This window comes from Talpa occidentalis, unplaced genomic scaffold (genome assembly GCF_014898055.3).
Source record: "Talpa occidentalis isolate TD23 unplaced genomic scaffold, MPIMG_talOcc4v2.1 talOcc4.7, whole genome shotgun sequence".
Taxonomy (NCBI): domain Eukaryota; kingdom Metazoa; phylum Chordata; class Mammalia; order Eulipotyphla; family Talpidae; genus Talpa; species Talpa occidentalis.
The window spans coordinates 62,865,373-62,885,185 of record NW_023605083.1 but is presented as its reverse complement, the minus strand read 5'-3'; the positions used below and the strand labels follow the sequence as shown (position 1 = coordinate 62,885,185).

The following is a 19,813-nucleotide window of genomic DNA, read 5'->3' as shown; positions in this document are numbered from 1 at the left end:
TCTGACTTCACTTGAGACTGCTAACCTAATTTATAACAAAATTTACTTTCATATCTGAAAAAATAATGTTCCTTGTAGAAAATGTAAGCAATCTTAAAAAAATCCAATGCTTGTCCCCAAGAAATAAAAATTTTCTCTTCTTAATTCACACAAGTAATTCATGCTCATGAAGTAAATTTACTAGTTAAACAAGTAAGGAAAAAAGACTCCTGAAATTCCACCACATGAACATAATCACTACCTTAAATATAGTCTTTTTCCTGATTCTTTTGACAGTGTTTACTTTTCTTGCATACTTTGTAAGGAATGTTTTGATGTTCAAGTTGTCATGAAAAAATGATAGATCTAGGAAAACTGATTTATTACTTTTTTGTTTTTTACAAGTTTTTTCCTTATAAGTAATGAGTGAAAAACCAGTAATTGCCTTTGTTAATCCTTTGAGAAAATAGCCTTTCCTTTTTTCCCTCCCTTTTTCCCTCCCTTCTACCCCCAGGCCTAGTCCTTAACCTTTCCTTAACTCAAAAATCAAAGTTGTGTACTTTTGAAGAGATCTGAAGAATGAGTGATTTATATGGACAGTTTTATTTCTCAGAAATATTTACACATTTTCAGGAGTATCAGTTCCCAATGGTGAAATGAAGTCCTTAAACCATGCCTGGTTATTTCTTCCTTGGGGAATAGAAGGAAGGCAAGTCCCTTCTTTCTCTTTAGATAGAGAAAATAAAGAGAGATAAATATGAACTAGAGAATTATTTAATGGAAAGGAAATGAATGTATATTTGTTTTAAGTATACTAAACTGGAAATTATTTTCATTTGGTGACTTGAGAATCTCAGTGTTTTTGATGTTTTCTTTGAAATTAATTTTTTTAAAGACTTAAATTTTTTAGAGCAGTTTTAGGATTATAATAAAATTGAGAGGAAGGCACAGAGACTTCCCATAGCTCCCTGTCCTCACAATTTTATAGTGTTCTCTATTGTCTAATATGACTCACCAGAATGGTGCATATTTTACCATGAATGAGTCTGTGTTGACATCAGAATCACCCAGTCTGTAATTCACATAATGGTTCATTCTTGATACTGTATGGTCTATATGTGTAGAAAAAGTACAACGGCATGTGTTCATCATTATAATTTTATATGTACTGTTTTCATTGTCTTAAAAATCCTCTGGCTTGACCTATTCATCGCTTCCTCTCTGGTCTTTTTTACTGTCTCTAGTTTTGTAATTTCCAAAACATCATGTTGTTGGAATTATACAGTGTAACCTTCTCATGCTGGCTTCTTCACTTAGTAATGTTCCTTTAAGGAATATTAACCAGGGAGGCCTTAAATGTTCTTATTTTTATTCTTCCATATTCTTTAAGGTTTCTAACTTTAATATTCTGTGATTCAAATTTTTTTCTTTCTCCTCACATTATGTATTCTTTAAAATAATTTGTTCTGTATATTAATTTTTCTAAAATGTTTATTTTTACTAAATAATATTTGATTAGTACATGAAACTATAGAAAAATTGCTGTTTATTCCTTCCCCTTTTATATAGTTTGATCATAAAAAAGTTATTTTGTGAGGCTGGCCGCAGTCTCTGCAGCACGGGTTCGATTCCTGACCCGCCGGGGAGATAGCCACATGGCATGGCAGACCTCTTCTGTCTCTCCCGCTGCTCCCCTCAGTAGTATATTTCTGTCAGTCTGCTTGTTCTGCTCCCCGCTCTGTCTCTGGTGAATTCTCTCACCCTCCTGTGCTTCTGGCCTGTACCCCAGTTCTTGTATAAATAAATAAATCTTTTTTAAAAAAAGTTACTTTGGTATATACACTTTTTAAAATGAAATACCTCAATTACAGAGAAATGGAATGAGTAATCTTAGAAACACTTATGTGTGTCCTATCTGTCTTTGTCAAGTCTTTTCCTTTTCTTGCTGTTAGCTTTTAGGTCATTTATATTTTTAAGAAATAAACTTTGCAGATACAATTCAAACTCCATGTGTTAGTCCCTCCTCTCCCCTCCCTTAAATCCCCTTCCCCCCAGGTGTTATACCTGTAATCTGTATATCATACGCAGAATATACATATATACACATATACATAAACATATTGGATTTAAAAACTACATAAGTGGAACTATACTGTACAGTTTGCAGTTTTCTGCATTTTGCTTTCTTTGATCTTAGTTTTTTTAGAACTTGTCATGTTGCTTCATGTGACATGTAACTATTGCCTGTTTTCACTGTCATATGATCCGGCCACAATTTCTTTACCCACTCTTCAGTGGACTGACGGTTAGATTGTCTCCTTTTTTAATTCTTTTTTCTTTTACTGATGCTCTGAGCTCTTTCTTGCAGGTATCTTTGCGTTTGTCTCTCTCTGAGAGTTTTTCTCTAGGATAGTGGTACACAAAGTGTGGTCTGAGGACTAGGGAATTATTTCTTACTAGGAAATTTGCAGCAAAGTGTAAATCAACTATGGCTGTTAATTTAGATAAAATTTCTTGTCCTAGACGACTTTCTCAGGAAAGGCAGAAATGTTCCTTATATATCTCTGCTGACTGGTGGCAAGATTTGAAGTGGGGCTTCTTTGACTAGCATTGCTTTGGGGTGCCTTACCCTGGAGTAGAATTCAACCCCAGGATGAAGGGTCTGTGCCTCTTCTTCCACTTTGCTGGAGATGACATGATCAGAGACCTGTCCTTCAGAGGCTTTGTCAGTGTGCACCCTGACACCTGTGACCACCTGGTTGTTCCCAGTCATTGCCAGCATTTGGTTGCTTTAGATTTGGAAAGTTTTTCTAAAGTGAATGGTGTGAAATTGAATCTCGTTGGTGTATTAATTTTGCTTATTCGTGATAATTGTGATCTCTGCTTTTATTCTTTGTCTATTTAAAAAGTTAGAATGAATTCACTGTCTTGGTTTGCAGGATTTTTTTTTTTAAGTATTCTGTGTTTAATTCCTTTTCGTTTGAAAATATTGTAGCTTTTTTTTTTTTTTAAATATTTATTTATTTATTTATATAAGCACTGGGTACAGTCAGAAGTGTGGGAGGGTGAGAGAATTCACCAGAGCCAGAATGGGGAACAGAACAGGCAGACTTGACGAAGTACACTGCTGAGAGGAGCAGTGGGCGGCAGGAGAGGTCTGCGAGCCATGTGGGACCCTCGCCCGGTAGTCGGGGATCGAACCGGTGCTGCAGAAGCCGTGGGCAGCTTCGCAACTCAGCGCTCAACCGCTACACCACCAGGGAGGCCCATGTAGCTTATTTTTTTACCTTATGTTGTGATTAATGATATTATAAAATCTTAATCTATTGGTCTTTTATATTTTATGCTTGATTTAATGTTCCCTTCTCATTTTTCTATTAAAAACATTAGCATCTTGCTTTTTACACTTGACATTAATCTGTGAAGGAGTTTTAGGCATTTTTTTTTTTTTTTGGTATGGAGAAAATTGGTTTATCTATCATTTTCTTTGCTTTTCATCCCCCATAGTCTGTTTTCTTTTTGTTACCTGCCTGTCATACCCATTTTTGAACACTTTTCCTCATTATCCGTAAATGTCGCTGTCTTGAGCACTCTTTCTTAGGTCTTCTGTTTTCTTTCTAACTGCAAGTACCATACACACACACAGTAAATGGCAAATATCCTTGCCTTTTTCATCTTCACATTTTACACCTATGCTCTCCAAGGTCTTATTTATTTATTTTTTTTAAACACATTTTTTTTTTTTTAATTTATAGAGGCATGTTTTTATTTATTTATTTATTTATTTATTTATTTATTTATTTATTTATTTATTTATTTGTTTGTTTGTTTTGTTTATACATGCACTGGGTACAGTCAGAAGCGCGGGAGGGCGAGAGAATTCACCAGAGCCAGAACGGGGAGCAGAGCAGGCAGAAGGAGCGAAGTACACTGCTGAGGGGAGCAGCGGGCGGCAGGAGAGGTCTGCGCGCCATGTGGGACCCTCCTCCGGTGGCCGGGGAGCAGCTGGGGATCGAACCGCTGCGCCGCAGAGGTCGCCGGCAGCTTCGCAACCCAGCGCTCAACCGCTGCGCCACCGGGGAGGCCCCCTCTCCAAGGTCTTATATGTAGTAGAGTTTCAGTAAGTACTGAAATGAGTGAATGAGTGACCTGGAGAGGGAGATAAGTGCATCATAGTAGAAGTAGGAAAATGGGAGAATTTGAAGGAGGAGAACATGTAGGTGAGCAGAGAGGAGAAAGGATGAGTTGCAATTTGACACGTTTGGTATTAGTTTCTTAATCACAGAGAGTTTTCTCTGGTGATGGTGTTTTCTGATCTTGAATTTATACATTTTCCTGTTTTGTCATGAATGCCACATTAATGAGAAAAATTCTTGCAATCTTTTGGTGATACTCTCAAACTGGGCTCCTTGTATAAAGTACAGTATATTGTTTAGTGTCCTATGGAAAATAGGGTCATTGTTGTAGACTGTTACATGATATAGGCAAACATTTTTATACTGAAAGTCAGAAGACCCTAAAGTCAAACTTCTTGTTCTGCTGCTAATTTCCTCTGGGACATTAAGTGAGGCCTTAAAACTCACTGTACTTTTTGTGTCAGTATTTCAGTTCTCTTCAACTTTGAGTCCAGGGTAGAAATCGTTCTTTGTACAAGTTTCAAAATAAAAATTTTACTAAACTTTGGCATTGTTACATGGATGTTTATAATCGTTAAATGGCACATTTATATTTTGTATATTTTTCTGTTTTATTTCATAATGAAAAAGACTTGAAAAACCCATAGAAGACTGTTTCTTAATCCTTCCATGTACCAAAAAAAATTCCAGTTGGTTTAAAGACTTGAGTGCTGAAAGCAAAATCATAAGAACTAGGAGAAAACATAGATAAATATATGTGCTAGGGTCTTCAGGTCACCCCCAAGTTCAGTGATTTGCTGGGAGGATTTATAGGACTTCACACATGTGTATACTCACATCTAAGATTTATTATATGAAAGGAGAAATAAGCAAATTCAGCGAAGGGAAAAGGCACGTGGAGCCAAGGAAACTGGGTGCAAGCTTCCACGCGTTCTCTCCCAGTGGAGTCACGCAGGACATGCTTAATTCCTCTAGCAACAAGTTGTGACAACATGTATGGCATGTTGTCTACCGGGGATGCTCATTAGCGATTCAGTGCTGAGGGTTTTTATTTGGCGCTAGTCACCTTGGAACCTTCTGCCTAGCATGTGCCAAAATTCCGATTCCCAGCAGGAAAGCAGATGTTCTGCATGGGCCCTATTGTTTGTACAAATAGCTGAGGCGTGGTGAGCCGCTCTTGCCAGTTCTGGGAATGGTGGGAACTCGCCTGAAATCCAAGTTTCCAGATATCAGCGAGGGGTCATCCTTACAAGTAGACATTCCTAAGGATGGCAGTCCCAAGACATGCTCTCTTAGCTTTTTTCTGCACAATAGAATGTTTTTGATAATCCAGGATTGAAAAAGTCATTTGTAAGCATGACTGGAAATTCAGAAACCATAAGAAGAGAGATTAATAAATTTTTATTTAAAATCTATTCATAAGTTATGAAAAGAAAATACTAGAGTCACAAGGAATACTAGGAAAAAGTATTTACAATATATGGAAGAAACGGGAGTTTTTTCCTCAATATGTTAAAGCTTTTACAAATCAGCAACTCAGGGCCTCCCTGGTGGCAAAAAGGGTTAAGCACAGCACTATGAAGCAATCTGCAGCCTTTGCAGCATGAGTTCAATCCCCTGTTGGCCAGGAAACAACCCACATAGCGCAGTAGACCTCTCCTGTCACGCCTGCTGCTCCCCTCAGTCAATATGCCTGTTCTGTTCCCCACTCTATCTCTGGTGAATCCTTTCACCCCACACATCTCTGGCCTGTATCCCAGCTCTTGTATGCATAAATAAATAAAAATCTTTTTAAAAAACCCCAACAAATCAGCAACTCAAAAGAAGAATAATTTGCCTAAGAAGAAATTTCAGTAAAAATCTGAAAAAGATACTTTACTTCAGTAATAAAGTAAACAACAGTATGATCTTCCTTCATCTATCATATTCAGCTAAGATTGATTACTCTGGGTGGGAGTAGATATAGGGAAATCAGTGTTTACACATTCTGCTGGTGGTGTAAACTAACACTACACTCCCTTTTCGAAGGGCATTTTCCCCAAATCTGTTAATCTTGATTATACTCATATGAGCACACAGATACACATGGGTAAGGATGTATCCTCTGGAACATTGTTTGTAGTAAAACTAGTAATAGAGGACTATACAAATAGGGGGCTAGTTATATAAATTAAACTACTTATGTAGACAAAGTTGCCATGCAGCCATCATCGGTTCTGTCTTTATGTAGTGCTGAGGAAAGAGATTTAAGATATTTCAGTGTATTTCATTTGATATTAAAATGTAACCTGAGTGGATATATGAAGTTCTTTATAATCTTTGATTATCCCATCCCATATGTTTTATTTCATTATGGGAGGATAGGGCTATTTGAAATACACAGCATTACACTATATTAATCATTTTAAAATCTGAAAAATTCTCACATATGTATATTATTCTCCAAGGGTTTCACGGAGAGAATTTGTGTTATTCAAAGGGGAAAAAAGGATGTCATATTTCCATTTTTAGGTTAAAATGTTAGTGTGTGATTAAGAAAAAATAATAGTTCGGAATATATTCCCCATATAACAGTGATCTGATATGGTAACGTCCTTAATTTTTTTATAAGTGAAATTAATTTGATAAATGTTTGAATAAGATAAAGTTGAAATTGTGGTGAGGATGAAACTTGTCCCTGAGTCTCAAATAGTGTTTGTCACATCTCAGGTATTTTTGTGATGATCTGATCTCAGTTCCTGCAACTAAAACTGAGTATGTGAAAGATGAACCTGAGTTTAGGTTCCTTATAAATTGTCAGAACATTTGGTGACATTGCTTCTTGTTTCTGAACAGATATTTTTGGAGACCTGGGCCTAATTTGGATTGTCTCTTTCATGAGTCTGTGTTTCCTGGGCTGTGGGTAAAGGTACAGGCTTCACATTCTTTTTGTGCTTCTAAAAACAGGATTCGAGGGCTGTACTGTTGCTAAGTCTTTACTCTGTATTTTGCTTGATTTGACAGGCTGAACAATTTAGTAGTTGACTTTATTTACACATAATTTACCTTTCTTTTCATAAAGTTTGAAGGTGTATCTCTAGAACATAGCTACGTGTCTAGAGCTCACAGTGTCAGTTACCTGGCTCCTCTGCAGAGGGCTGGCCTCATCCTCAGCTGCGCCCTGCCTGTTTTAGCCTGACTCCCACATTATGTTTGGTTCTCTTTCTGGCATTCCCATTGTAAGTAATTTTATTGTGTTTAGAATGTTATATTTTCCTTTCTAGTTAGGCACTATACTGGGTATGCATAGAAAGCACCCAAATAAGTAATTGTATGAAAAATGAAAGGGACCAGGTATCACCTGGTGTTTGAAGTCTCTGGCACAGATTCCCTAGTTTGTTATGAAGAATTTAACCTTCTGCCTTTTCCCATAGAGCAGTTCTTCTACAGTGTTTGTAACTAAAATCTGTAGGCATTCGTATATCGTGAAGTGATTACGGTGGTCAGCCTGTGATCTGTAAGATATTAAGGCGAGTCTCTTTGCCTGTAACTTCCACAAAAATGGTGAATTAAATTCTCCTTTCTTCAGAACTCCTTTTGCAATTACCAAATAAGAGCATTTGGTTAGTCAGCCTGCCTGCTTTTCCTCTCATCCCTCATTATTTTCTTCCTTTATTTTTAATTAAAAAGAAACAAACTGAAGACTATATTTCTTACAAGAGGTAGAGACTTTATATTTCATTTTTTTTTTTTTCCCATGAAGATGCTATTTCTCCTGCAGGATCTTACTCAGATTACTGTGTGTTGTTAGTTCTCCTATCACCTGTTGCCTCTGGTCTGTGGTGATGGTTTCTAGTCTTTATTTGTTTCTCATGATCTCAAAAGTCTTTATATCCCAGAATCTTGTCTCTCAGGTTTTTCTGATTTTTTTTTTGTGTGTGCATGTGTGTGTGTGTGTGTGTGTGTGTGTGTGTGTGTGAGAGAGAGATTAGAAGGGGGCTGTGCGTTTTGGAAGGGATACCACAGGGGTGGAACGCCCTGCTGGTCAGGGGTCAGGGCAGCCACATGCATCACTGATGACACATTCTATCACTTGGTGATGATACTATTTATCAGATTTCCCCTGTGTAAAGTTAACATTTCCCTTTTCCTTTATTTTTTGGAGTAAGTCTCTAAATCTATTCTGTCCTCTTGTAGGGGGAAGTATCTGCATATGTTACTATTTGGAATAAATATATTTGGAATTCTGTAAGAAAGACTTGTTTGCTTTCCCCAGTGTGTTTCATTATTCAGTCATTTATTTCTGTCAATATGGATTCATGTGTGGATTTATTTTATACTTGGTGTTATGATCCAGATTCCTCATAGGTCACAGTGGGGCTCTCATAGGCTGCCTCCTGTATCCCATTCATATGTAACAGACTCCATGTTCTTTCTGGCATTATAAGATGCTTCAGGTTTATTTTGCTTTTCCTGCTGCAGCCTTAGAATCAGCTGTTTTTTCAAGGAACCCGCTTCTTTTTTTTGGAGGGGGAAATGGCATTTTTATACAAGATTTGGTGTTGGATATGCTTATTGTTGGAAGGCTGTCTTTGCCTCTAGGTTGTCTCAGAATATCTGTCTCTCTTCCTTTAAAACATTAATTTGGAAAATTTCAAGCACATACAAAAGAATAAATTCTCAGTATCTATCATGCAGCATGAACAATAGAAGTGGTTAATCTTGTTTCATTCTTAATGGTTTCCTATTCTCATGCCATGTACAGTTATTATTTTTTAAATGAGATCCTATTTGAGGCTATGACTTTATAATAAAATTGTATGAACTTAAGGTATGTAATATGATTTGATACTCATGTATATAGTGAAATGATTACGGTTGTCAAGCTATTAACATTTTCTCATATAATTACCTTCTATTTTGTGATGAGGCATCTGAAATCTGTTCTTCTGGCAAATTTGTAGTGCACCCCTGATATCTAATGTAAGTCACAGTAGGCAACTATATTATTTTACCAGAAGTAGTTCAGTCTTTATTTCTGAAAACTAAAGTCTCTCTTAAATAAAATTTTAATTGAAGCATAATAGGTACAGTAGAAAGTATTAAAGTGTAGAATTCAGTGAATTTTTAGAAATGTCTCTCTTCTGTAACCATCATTCAGAGAGAGATATAGAATATTCCTTCAAAGGCTCACTGATCACCACATATAATTTTTGAAAGAACCTTTAAAAAGCAGCTATAGTTATAGTACCAATATGGCATCTAAAAAAGTAATAATAATTCCTTAAAATCATATATCCAGTCATTTGCAATCTGTTGGTTGAAGAAATAGAATTATATTGGTTGGTTGGTTTATATTTATCAGTTTGGGTGTTGCCGAGACCACCCCTCTCTGACCAGCCATCCCTGTTGTAATGTTTAACCTGTTTCTCTCTCAATGGTTTTCTTGGTGGAAACTTGTCTTATTCTGCTTAGGTAAATGAACACAGTATTGGGCAGTGATTCTTCTTTGGAGAAATGTTATCAGTAAGATATTTTCACCAAAGATGTATTGTCTCTGGTGTCTGATTAAATTGTTGCCTTACTCAGGTAGGTCTAGAGATTTCTTCAAAATCCTTGTATACTTTCTAGTGTCCAAATCTTTTTGGAAAACTGAAAAACCTTGTATGCAGAGGAGGAAATTTTGTTATTCCTTGCTGTGTTTTCCTCCCTGGTAGAGGCTATGTGACCAGGGCAGTTGTAAGGTAGTATGATTAAATAGTGAAGCTTTTAGTGTTGTTTCGTAGCTGTATTAGTTATCTGTATACAGGGCTGGCTATGGTGAAAAGTTCTGAGTGAAGTACAGAGAAGAGGATTAAATTATAAAAAAAATCAGTTTTGGTAGAATTTGATTTGCCTAAGTTCTCCTTTTTTCTTTTTATATTATAGATCAGCTTGAACGGGTCTTTTTACGACTTGGCCATGCTGAAACAGATGAACAGTTACAGAATATTATATCTAAATTTCTTCCTCCTGTTTTGCTCAAGCTGTCCAGCACCCAAGAAGGAGTACGTAAAAAGGTAAGCTGGTTGAGACTATTAGGGGAATTAAGTGGTAAATAAATGGTATATATTATCAAGTGAGTTTTCTATTCCCATTATTGAAAATCTAGGTTCATATGCGGATTATAACCTTTGAAAGTGGAGAATAAGCCTAGGACCAGCTTACGTGATGATTTTTTTTTTTTCAATTGAGGTAACACTCATGTACTATACTGTGTATATTTTTGGATTATAGGTTCACACCTTTTTAAATGTCTTTACTATCCCCACCCACCACCAGATTACTAATAACCCAGCACCACAGTCAGTTGGGTCTTTGTCCCCTTTGTTTATACCTTCCCCCCTCCCTCTGGTGACCTTATTTCTTTAGTTAGAATCCAAGGGTTTATTTGGTTGTAGCTAAATCTGTAACTAATTAATTTTATCTTTTCTTTTGCTTTGTTTCTTTATATTCCACACATGAGTGAAGTCATGTAGTGTTTGTGTTTTTCCTTTGACTTGACTTACTTCCCCTCCAATGCTTTGTTGTCACAAATGGAAAGATTTCGTCTTTTTTTCCTAGCTAAGTAGTATTCCATTATGTATATATGCCACATCTTTATCCACTCATCTGTTGTTGGGGGCCGTTTCCATATCTTGGCTATTCTAATAAATAGTGCTGCAGTGAACAAAGAAGTGCTCATATCCCTTTGAATTAGTGTTTTAATATTCTTCCATTTGATATCTAGGAATGAAATTGCCTGATTGTATGGTGGATCTATATTTAATGAGAAGAGTCCATACTGTTTTTCATAAAAGTAGATCATTCCCACCAACAGTTACTACCATCAGTGTATAGGAGTTCCTTTCTCTCTCTGCCTTTTCCAACACTTGCTTTTTCTGGTCTATTTGATATGGGCCTTTCTCACAGGTGTGAGTTGATATTTCTTTGTGGTTTTGATTTGCATTTCCCTGTTAGTAAGTGATGGTGAACATTTTTTTTTCATATGCCTGTTGGCCATCTGTATGACTTCTTTGGAGGAGTGTCTATTTAGCTCTTGTGCTATTTTTTGATTTTTTTTTAAAGATTTATTTATTTATATAAGAACCGGGGTACAGGCCAGATGCACGGGAGGGTGAGAGAATTCACCAGAGACAGAGTGAGGAACAGAACAGGCAGACTGACTGAAACACACTGCTGAGAGGAACAGCGGGAGAGACAGGAGAGGTCTGCAGCGCCATGTGGGACCCTCGCAGGCCGGCTGTGATCAAACCGGTGCCGTAGAGACTGTAGACAGCTTCACAGCACGGTGCTCAACCGCCTGCGCCTCCAGGGGAGGCCCTGATTTTTTTAAAAAAAGATTTATTTATTTATGCATACAAGAGCTGGGGTACAGGCCAGAGATGCGGAGGGCTGAGAGGATCCACCAGAGACAGAGTGGGGAACAGAACAGGCAGACTGACTAAAATACACTGCTGAGGGGAGCAGTGGGCGAGACAGGAGAGGTCTGCCTCCCCATGTGAGTTTCTCCCTGGCCGGCGGAGGGGGATCGAACTTGTGCTGCAGAGGCTGTGGACTGCCCCATAGTGCAGTGCTTACCCGCCTGCGCCACCAAGGAGGCCCTGATTGGGTTGTTTTTGAGTTGTATAAATTCTTTATAAATCCTGGCTATTTACTCCTTGTTAGATGTATGAAGTACAAATATTTTATCCCGTTCAGTAGACTGTCTTTTTGTTTTAATGATGGTTTCTTTCATTTTGCAGGCAGTTTATATGATTTTAAAATAGCTTTTGTATGCTTAGTAGAGCTGCATACCGCGCCAACTGTACACTTGGCATCGGTGCCAGATGATATAATTGAAATAATTATTTTGGAATGTATGGCGACTTGATCTAAAATCCATGCCCTTGATTCCAATATGAAAGTCAGGTATTTTTAATTATTGGCTGACTGTGAATGTTACCTTAATTAAAAGTAAGTAAATAAATGTTTTTAGAGCAAGATAATGTTGTATAGCTCCTCTTTCAGGGTTATATAAAATAGTGTTATTGAAGTTGGAAAACTGTCACATCAAGATTTTCTTTTTTAATTCAGTGTTCTACATGGAACATTTGCTCCAGTCATTTTTAACATAGTTCATTAGTCTTCAGTGTATTTATACTGGACCATCAGATCTTTGAGTGGTCATCAAATTTCATCCCTTAGGTCATTCTAAGTGATTGACAATGACTTCCTGCAGAACTGCCCTGAGAGGAATTCTGAGGCCTGATTTGGGTTTGTTGGAGAAAGAGTATCTTTAAGAATGTCTGTTATGTTTGCAGAATGGAATGGTGCATTCTTGTTCTATATTTGATATGCCTGCTGTTAATACTGCTTTGCTGACACACATATATATGTATGTATGTGTATTTGATCATGTCATCCTTCTATTTAAAACTCTTCTCATGGCCTTCTGCTGCCCTTAGGATAATAAGTTATAAAGGGTTCTTCATGAGTTGGTTTCTGTTTATTTGTTTAGCTTTCATCAGTCTCATCATTCTTTTGACAGATATTTACTGAGTGTCTTTTACATGCCAGGTGTTAGGATTACATTGGTGAATGAAAAATAAACCACATTTAGTTGGGGAGATCAGTATTAAACAGTCAGGCAAATAGCATAAATTATAAATTATGATATGTGCTGATGGGAAAGGATTCTTAAAAAAATCTTTGGGGGCTCACTTTAGGTTGAGTGGGGCAAAAGTGAGGCCTCTGTGGTGTGTAGAGAGGTAACTGCTGATGGCACAACGAGTGAGACAGGTAAAGACACAGGCACAGTGCTGAGATCCTGAGCTTTCACAGAGTGTGAAGGCTTCACGAGACTAGAGAGGGCCACTCAATGCAGGAGAGGAAGAGTGATGGGAGGTCAGGTGTGGGGAGGAACAGGGATTCCAGTGTGCAGTGATTTGAAGGGTATTGGTTGGGAGTGACTCAGACACTGTCTACTGGCGGAGAAAGACTTGCGGTAGAGACCAGGAGACTCAACAGAAGGAAGTTTTTGCATTTGTTCAGGCTATTTTCAGTAGTAGTTTTTTTTTTTCCTTACCTTCTTACTTAGGATTTTATGTTTCCTTGTATTTTACCTTTTTGTACAAAGTAATATCTAACTACTATCTAACTACTAACTTGTACAAAGGAATATCTAATATCTAAATGTTTAGTTTTTTTATTCAACTATCATGCTATTATGACACCTCATATTCTTATAGTCAAATGGAGACATTCCATTTTCATTTCTAATTTTATTGATTACTACTGCCCAAGGTTTAATCTTTTTTATGAGCCATTTTAAAAGAAAAACCAACTTCTAGATTAATTTTCCTTTTTAAGGTATATTTAATAAAAATTATTGTGTTCAAATTATTCCTCTTTGTTTTGGTTTGGTATGTTTTTCTCACCTAAGTTTAATAGTGGTAATGCTATTATGTGTGAGTAGACGCGCTAAGCTCTTAAATTCTCACAAGGTTATATAAGGAAGGTATTATCCTATTTTTATCCCTCAGATAACTTGTTTTAAGGTCAGATAACAAGTACTTGAGGCAGAATTTGAACCCAGGGTGCTAAAATTTCAAAATGTGAGCTTGGTTAGTCCCCAGATAATTGCTTAGTTCTTTGATTGTACAGATTATATTTCTTAAAGCTCACAGAACCAAAAATTACCTTAGTTTATGAATTTCTCTTTAATTATTACCTGGTTATACTCAATAGTTATGTTTATAAGCAGTGCTTGGTTTACTTTTGACTTAGTATTAGTTTATAAGAACTTTTTTTTTTTTTAAAAAAAAACTAGTCCTTTATTGTAAGATTTTTATTTTATTTGTTTTTGCACAGAAGAACTGGGTTGTAGGCCAGAGGTATGGGGGTGTGAGAGGATTCACCAGAGACAGAGATGGGAGCAGAACAGGCAGATCCACTGAAATACACTGCAGAGGGGAGCAGCAGGTGAGACAGGAGAGGTCTGCTGTGCCATGTGGGTCAGCTCCCTGCCTGGATCAAACCCAGACCACTTTTTGGGAGGGCCTTCATGATGGTGTTAGCGCTGCTGAGATTTAACCCCTTGGCCACCAGGGAGGCCCAAGAACATTGTTTTTGGTTAAAAATATTCAGTGTGTGGGCCTCCCCTGGTGGCACAGTGGTTGAGCGCTGGGCTGCAAGGCTGCCGGCAGCCTCTGCAGTGCCAGTTCGATCCCCGGCCGCCTGCGAGGGTCACACACACACACACACACACACAAAAAGAAAAATTCAGTGTGCAATTTACCTGATTTTACTGCATTCTGATTTGCATTTGTACTGTGCAATTGCTCTTCCTTTTAAGGTATATTATTTATGTTGTTTATAAAACAGATACTGCTGGTAGAAGTATAAATTAATATTACCACTTTTGGAAAATGGTTCGAAAATATTCCCAAGCTTATCATATGTGTTTCCTGTGACAGATCATTTCAAACCCTGGGTCTCTATACTACAGAAATATGCATATATGATCACCAAAATAAATATCTAATAATGTTCATAGAAGTGTTGTTAATAACCCAAACTGGAAATAATCTAATGTCCATAATTGTAGAATTCATAAATAGTGGTGTTTTCATTACTGGAGTAATGAAAGTAAAAAACTTCTATAAGCAACAATGTGGATAAATCTCAAATATAATGTAGAATGAAAAAACATTCAGACACATGAGTTCATCCTGTATATCCATTTGTATAAATTTAAAAATAGTATTGGAAGTCAAGACATTGGTTATCTTCTAGTAAGGAGTGGTTATCTTCTAGTGAGTAAGGGATAGGAGCATGGGATGCAGACTTTTGTGGTTCAGTTCTGCTGGTTATATAGGTGTGTTTATTTGGTGAAAATGTTGGGACAGTTTATGTTATACTTAAGTTATAACAATAATTTAGCAAAATAATGAACAGCTATTAAGATAACAGATTTGGACAAAATACTCGACCCCTGAGCTTTTTATTTCTGGGGGCTTATTGATAGAGGTTAACTGTTATCTCTTTATCCAGCAGGAAGGACTGATTCTGCTGACTTCTTGATTTTTATGAACTTACAGAGGATTCCAGAGAATGGATAACCAAATTTAGAAAATTAATCTTTAAGGGGATATTATTGCTAAAAGGAAATTAAGTAGTTAATTCTTTTAAAATTTAAAAATTTGTCATAAAAAGAAAGCATGGGGTCATGAATATGATGTCTAGCATCCTTAATAATGGTTTTCCAGAGTCTTTCCTTTCCATGGAGACCCATTCTGGGTCTCTGTAAAGTATTAGGGGGTCCTGAGATGACTCAGCTGGCCAGACACTTTAGATGAGTAGAGCTCAACTATCAGTGTTTGAAAAGGTTAAGGATATGAACCCTGGGGCCTCCCCTGGTGGCGCAGCGGATGAGCGCTGGGTTGCGAGGCTGCCCGCAGTCTCTGCAGCGCCAGTTTGATCCCTGGCCACCGGTGAGGGGCCCACAAAAAAAAAAAAAAAAAAGGGCCCTGGAGTCAAATCTAGACAGTGCCACTTGTTGAGTGGGTGTCCTTGGACAAGTTATTCCACTCCCCTGAGCCTCTGCTTTCTCACTTGTAAAATGGAGTGGCAAACCATCTCTGGTGAGGATCAGATGAGATAAGGAATGCAAAGTGCACAAGTATCTTTTGCATAGGAACTGCTTAATAAATGTCACTTATTTTATTATTATCATTCATTTAACATTTAACTTTGATTATAGGTTTGTTGTTACTCTTAAAATTCATCGATTTCATTATTGCTGTAAATTCCTTTGAACTTTTGCTGTTGTTTTGAACATCCTTACGACTCTTGTTAATACTTGTTTTGAAACTATAGCATAAATCAGAAATGATGTTAATATGGGCCTGTTTCTCCAGAATAGATATTTTAAATTCTTGAGTCTTTCTTAGGTGAGGTTTTCTATTTGTAACCTTTCTTGCCTCTCTCTCACCAAGATAATCTGACTTTTATTGTAAGATTGAGGCCATTTGACATAAGCATCTGTATCTTCCTTTTCACCCATGGAAATCGTTGACTTGTTGACCTCTATTTCTGCTCTTTTTTTCCCACTTAAAGGAGAGGAAGATTGTTTTTACTTACTGAAAATTATTTGGTAAAATCAGGTGATCTTCAGAATAAAGTAAAAATTCCTCAGCATTGTACCCGAATCCTTTTATAATCCTGAGTCTATCTCTTTCCCCTCTGTCTTCAGCAGATACGGTGTATGTTCCATGTTCTGTTAGAGTTTTTCCCTACTTCCTCTTGGATTTCTTGCTCTGATAGATAATTTCTCTTCTGGAAACACATAGTGTACATTTCACTTTTTGTAGTATCCATAGTGTGCCTTAGTTTGGATTGCTATAACTGAATGCCATAGGATGGGTGACTTAAACAACAAACATTCTTTTGTCACAGTTCTGGGGGCTAGGAGTCTGAGATCAGGGTGCCAGCATGGTCACATTCTTCTGGAGAAACTGCATGGTTTGCAGAGGGCTCCCTTCTTGCTCTATCCCCATGTGGCAGAGAGAACTTTGAGCCTTTCATCCCCTGTTAAGAATACACAATCCTATCTTGACGGCTCCATCCCATGACCTTGTCCAAACCTAACCACCTCCCCAAACCATCACATGGGGAACTAGAGGTTGAAAATACGAGTTTTGGGAAGGCAAAAACATTTGAGTCCATAAATGGTATGTTGCAGTCATTTGTTTATAGGTCTTCTGGGGATTGTGAAAATAAATTCACTAGTAAAATTCTGGCGTATGGAATCTTGGGGGTACCATTTTGGAATAAAATTTTGATACTTATTTTATGGGATGTCAAATTTTATTTTTCAAGAGAACAAAGTAACTGCCACTCATCAAAATAAGTAATACCAAGAAAAGTGAATTTGCTTTTAATAAGGTAGGCTCATTCATTTTGGTCCTTATCTCTGTTTTAGGTTATGGAACTGTTGGTCCATCTGAATAAGCGTATAAAAAGTCGCCCAAAAATACAGCTACCAGTAGAGACACTATTGGTTCAGTACCAGGACCCTGCTGCAGTTTCCTTTGTCACAGTGAGTGCTATTGTGCAATGCTTTCTGACTTACAGTAAGTTTTCTTGCAGCACTTATCAGATGTCATCAATATATTGGCAAGCTTAAGATTTCACCTTAGTTTCTAAATGAAACATAAGATGTTTGTGTTTATTTATATATTTTTTTTAAGATTTATATATTTATGTATACAAGAACTGGAGTACAGGGCAGAGGTGTGGAGGGTGAGAGGATTCACCAGCAACAGAATGGGGAACAGAACAGTCAGATCAACTGAAGTACACTGCTGAGGGGAGCAGCGGGAGAGTCAGGAGAGGTCTGCTGTGCCTTGTGGGTTGCTCCCGGGCCGGGGATCGAACTCGTGCTGCAGTGGGTGCGGACAGCTTCTTGGTTGCGTGTTAACCCCTTGCGCCACCAGGGAAGCCCCAGGTGTTTATCTTTAAATGACACACTTTTCCCACTGTGTACCAGCCCAGAAAAAATATTTACCTTAAAGGAAATGGGAGGAACAGTATAATACGTGGCTGTTTACACTGGGCAAAGGATTGTTGGTGAAGTCACTTGTCAGGTACATTTATATATAAGAGAATAATTACTTCTTGGTAAAGATTATATGAAATCAGTTTGAGTAGAAATAAGAGTTTAATGTAGTGTAGGTGTGAATAAAGGTAGAAGAAGAAAAGGTCCAATGGCAAGAAGAAATTGGGAGACTGAATTAAAAATCTGTGTTCCTGAACTGTATATACGTATATACTCAGAAAGTTATACTTTCAAAAAAGTGGAGTAAACAGAGGTTGGTAAGACGTATTTCTGTTGTCATCTTCATAAAAATTCAGGGTAAAGAATGTTGATGCGGTATGATGACAGATGTTCTTTTTTGATCCCTGTTGTTCCTAGCGTTAAGGCTGAATCTTGTTGGGGTTTATCTAACATCTGGATCCTAAACCTTTGGAGACACCTACTGACTTAGAAATCTTGTCGGTGCCTATTCTGGACATACAGCTTCTTTGCAGTTGTCCTTTCAGCAAATAGAAACATTGCCAATAAAACTGGAAATAGAATCTCTTCAGAGGAATAACCTTATAAAATCTGTTCTAAACCGATAAGCCCTTCAGAAAAACAAACCTTTGTCTTATATATAAATCCAGATATACATTCAGGAGTTTGCTTAAAACGAGGCACTCAGTTTCTTTTGGTTCATTATCTCCTGGTCAGTTGTGGGAGTGAGGAGGCAGAGGGCTGCGGTGTACAAGGGGGTCCTAATGCTTGGCCAGCTGGGAAATGGCAGCTTTGGCTTTGCGCCTGTAGTTTCCTTTTAGCTTGGAAGAATTGATGCGGTAGACTGGGAGAACTGATGCTAATGTGTGGCGTACAGATTTAGTGAAATGACAACTTTTGCTTTTCAGTGAAAAGGAACTACATGTATTTATTCTACTCCTCCGGCTTTCTGGAGGCATGGTTAACAGAAAAATTGTGTGTCTTTAAAGTGTACAGGTCCGGTACATGAGCTTTAGATTAGGTCACGTGCCCTCTCATGAGGCGCCTGTGAGCAGATGTTTTGAGTAAGTGGGACTGGAATTCTTGCTGAGCTGTAGTAGTTGGCCAAGCTATAATAAACACGTATGAACGTGTGGGTTTCTTTTTTATAAATGTAACTCCCTAAGTTATTAGCCATAGAATTTTGTTGAAATTCTGGAATATTGTCTGCATTCTCACTTGCTTTTCTCTTATTATATTAGAATTTTACTATAATTTATGTTAAGATGGGCTATCCTCGCCTGCCAGTGGAAAAACAATGTGAACTGGCCCCTACGCTTCTTACTGCCATGGAAGGGAAGCCCCAGCCACAGCAGGATAGGTATGGTCTCCCAAATTACTTTCTTACCTGCAAATGTTAATAGCTGCCTTTCAAATTAGGTCTGCATATTTGGTTTCACTTGGACAAATGCGTACACTTAAACTCTTTCAGCCGACAAATAATTGAATTTTCTGTTACCTTAACATTATCATCTTATTAATACTATTATAAAATTTTTGGATAAGAGCATATTAAAAATGTGCAGAACTAACAACATTACGTGTATTATGGCCATCAGTTATTTTGAAGCAGCTAATTTGATGTGATATTGAAAGTTAGAAAATGACATAGAAACAGTAATTCTAAAAGGCACCTGCACCCCTATGTTTATAGCAGCACTATTTACAATAGCTGAGCTATGGAAGCAACCCAAATGCCCCGAAACAGATGACTGGATCAAGAAGATGTGGTACATATACACAATGGAATATTACTCAGCAATCAGAAAAGATAAACACATGCAGTTTGCAGCAACATGGATGGAGCTAGAAGGGGTCATGCTCAGCGAAATGAGTCAGAAAGAAAAAGAAAAATACCGGATGGTCTCACTCATAGCAGGAATTTAGAAAACCTAAATAAGGGACCAGGAAAAAGACTAATCAATACAAAGTAAAAATCAAAATCAACAAGCCACTATAAACCAGAGGCACACTACCGGGGAGGGGAGTGGTAGGGAGGGGCAAGGAAAGGAAGGACTAGAGTCAGAATAAGGAGGGGGCGTGTAAGTGTATGGGGAATATAACCAAAATGAAAATACATACA

At 37.5% G+C, this 19,813-nt stretch overlaps 1 protein-coding gene across 4 annotated transcripts in view; it reads left to right on the top strand.

Annotated features, from left to right (window-relative positions):
- ECPAS (Ecm29 proteasome adaptor and scaffold) overlaps positions 1–19,813 on the top strand; it is a 92,983-nt gene that overhangs the window by 12,584 nt on the left and 60,586 nt on the right. For all 4 annotated transcript variants that reach the window (XM_037494526.2, XM_037494523.2, XM_037494524.2 and 1 more), the window contains 3 exons: positions 10,023–10,153; positions 17,098–17,214; positions 18,933–19,051. In XM_037494526.2, the coding sequence (XP_037350423.1) occupies positions 10,023–10,153; positions 17,098–17,214; positions 18,933–19,051 (367 nt within the window). The remainder of the gene's footprint in view (positions 1–10,022; positions 10,154–17,097; positions 17,215–18,932; positions 19,052–19,813) is intronic.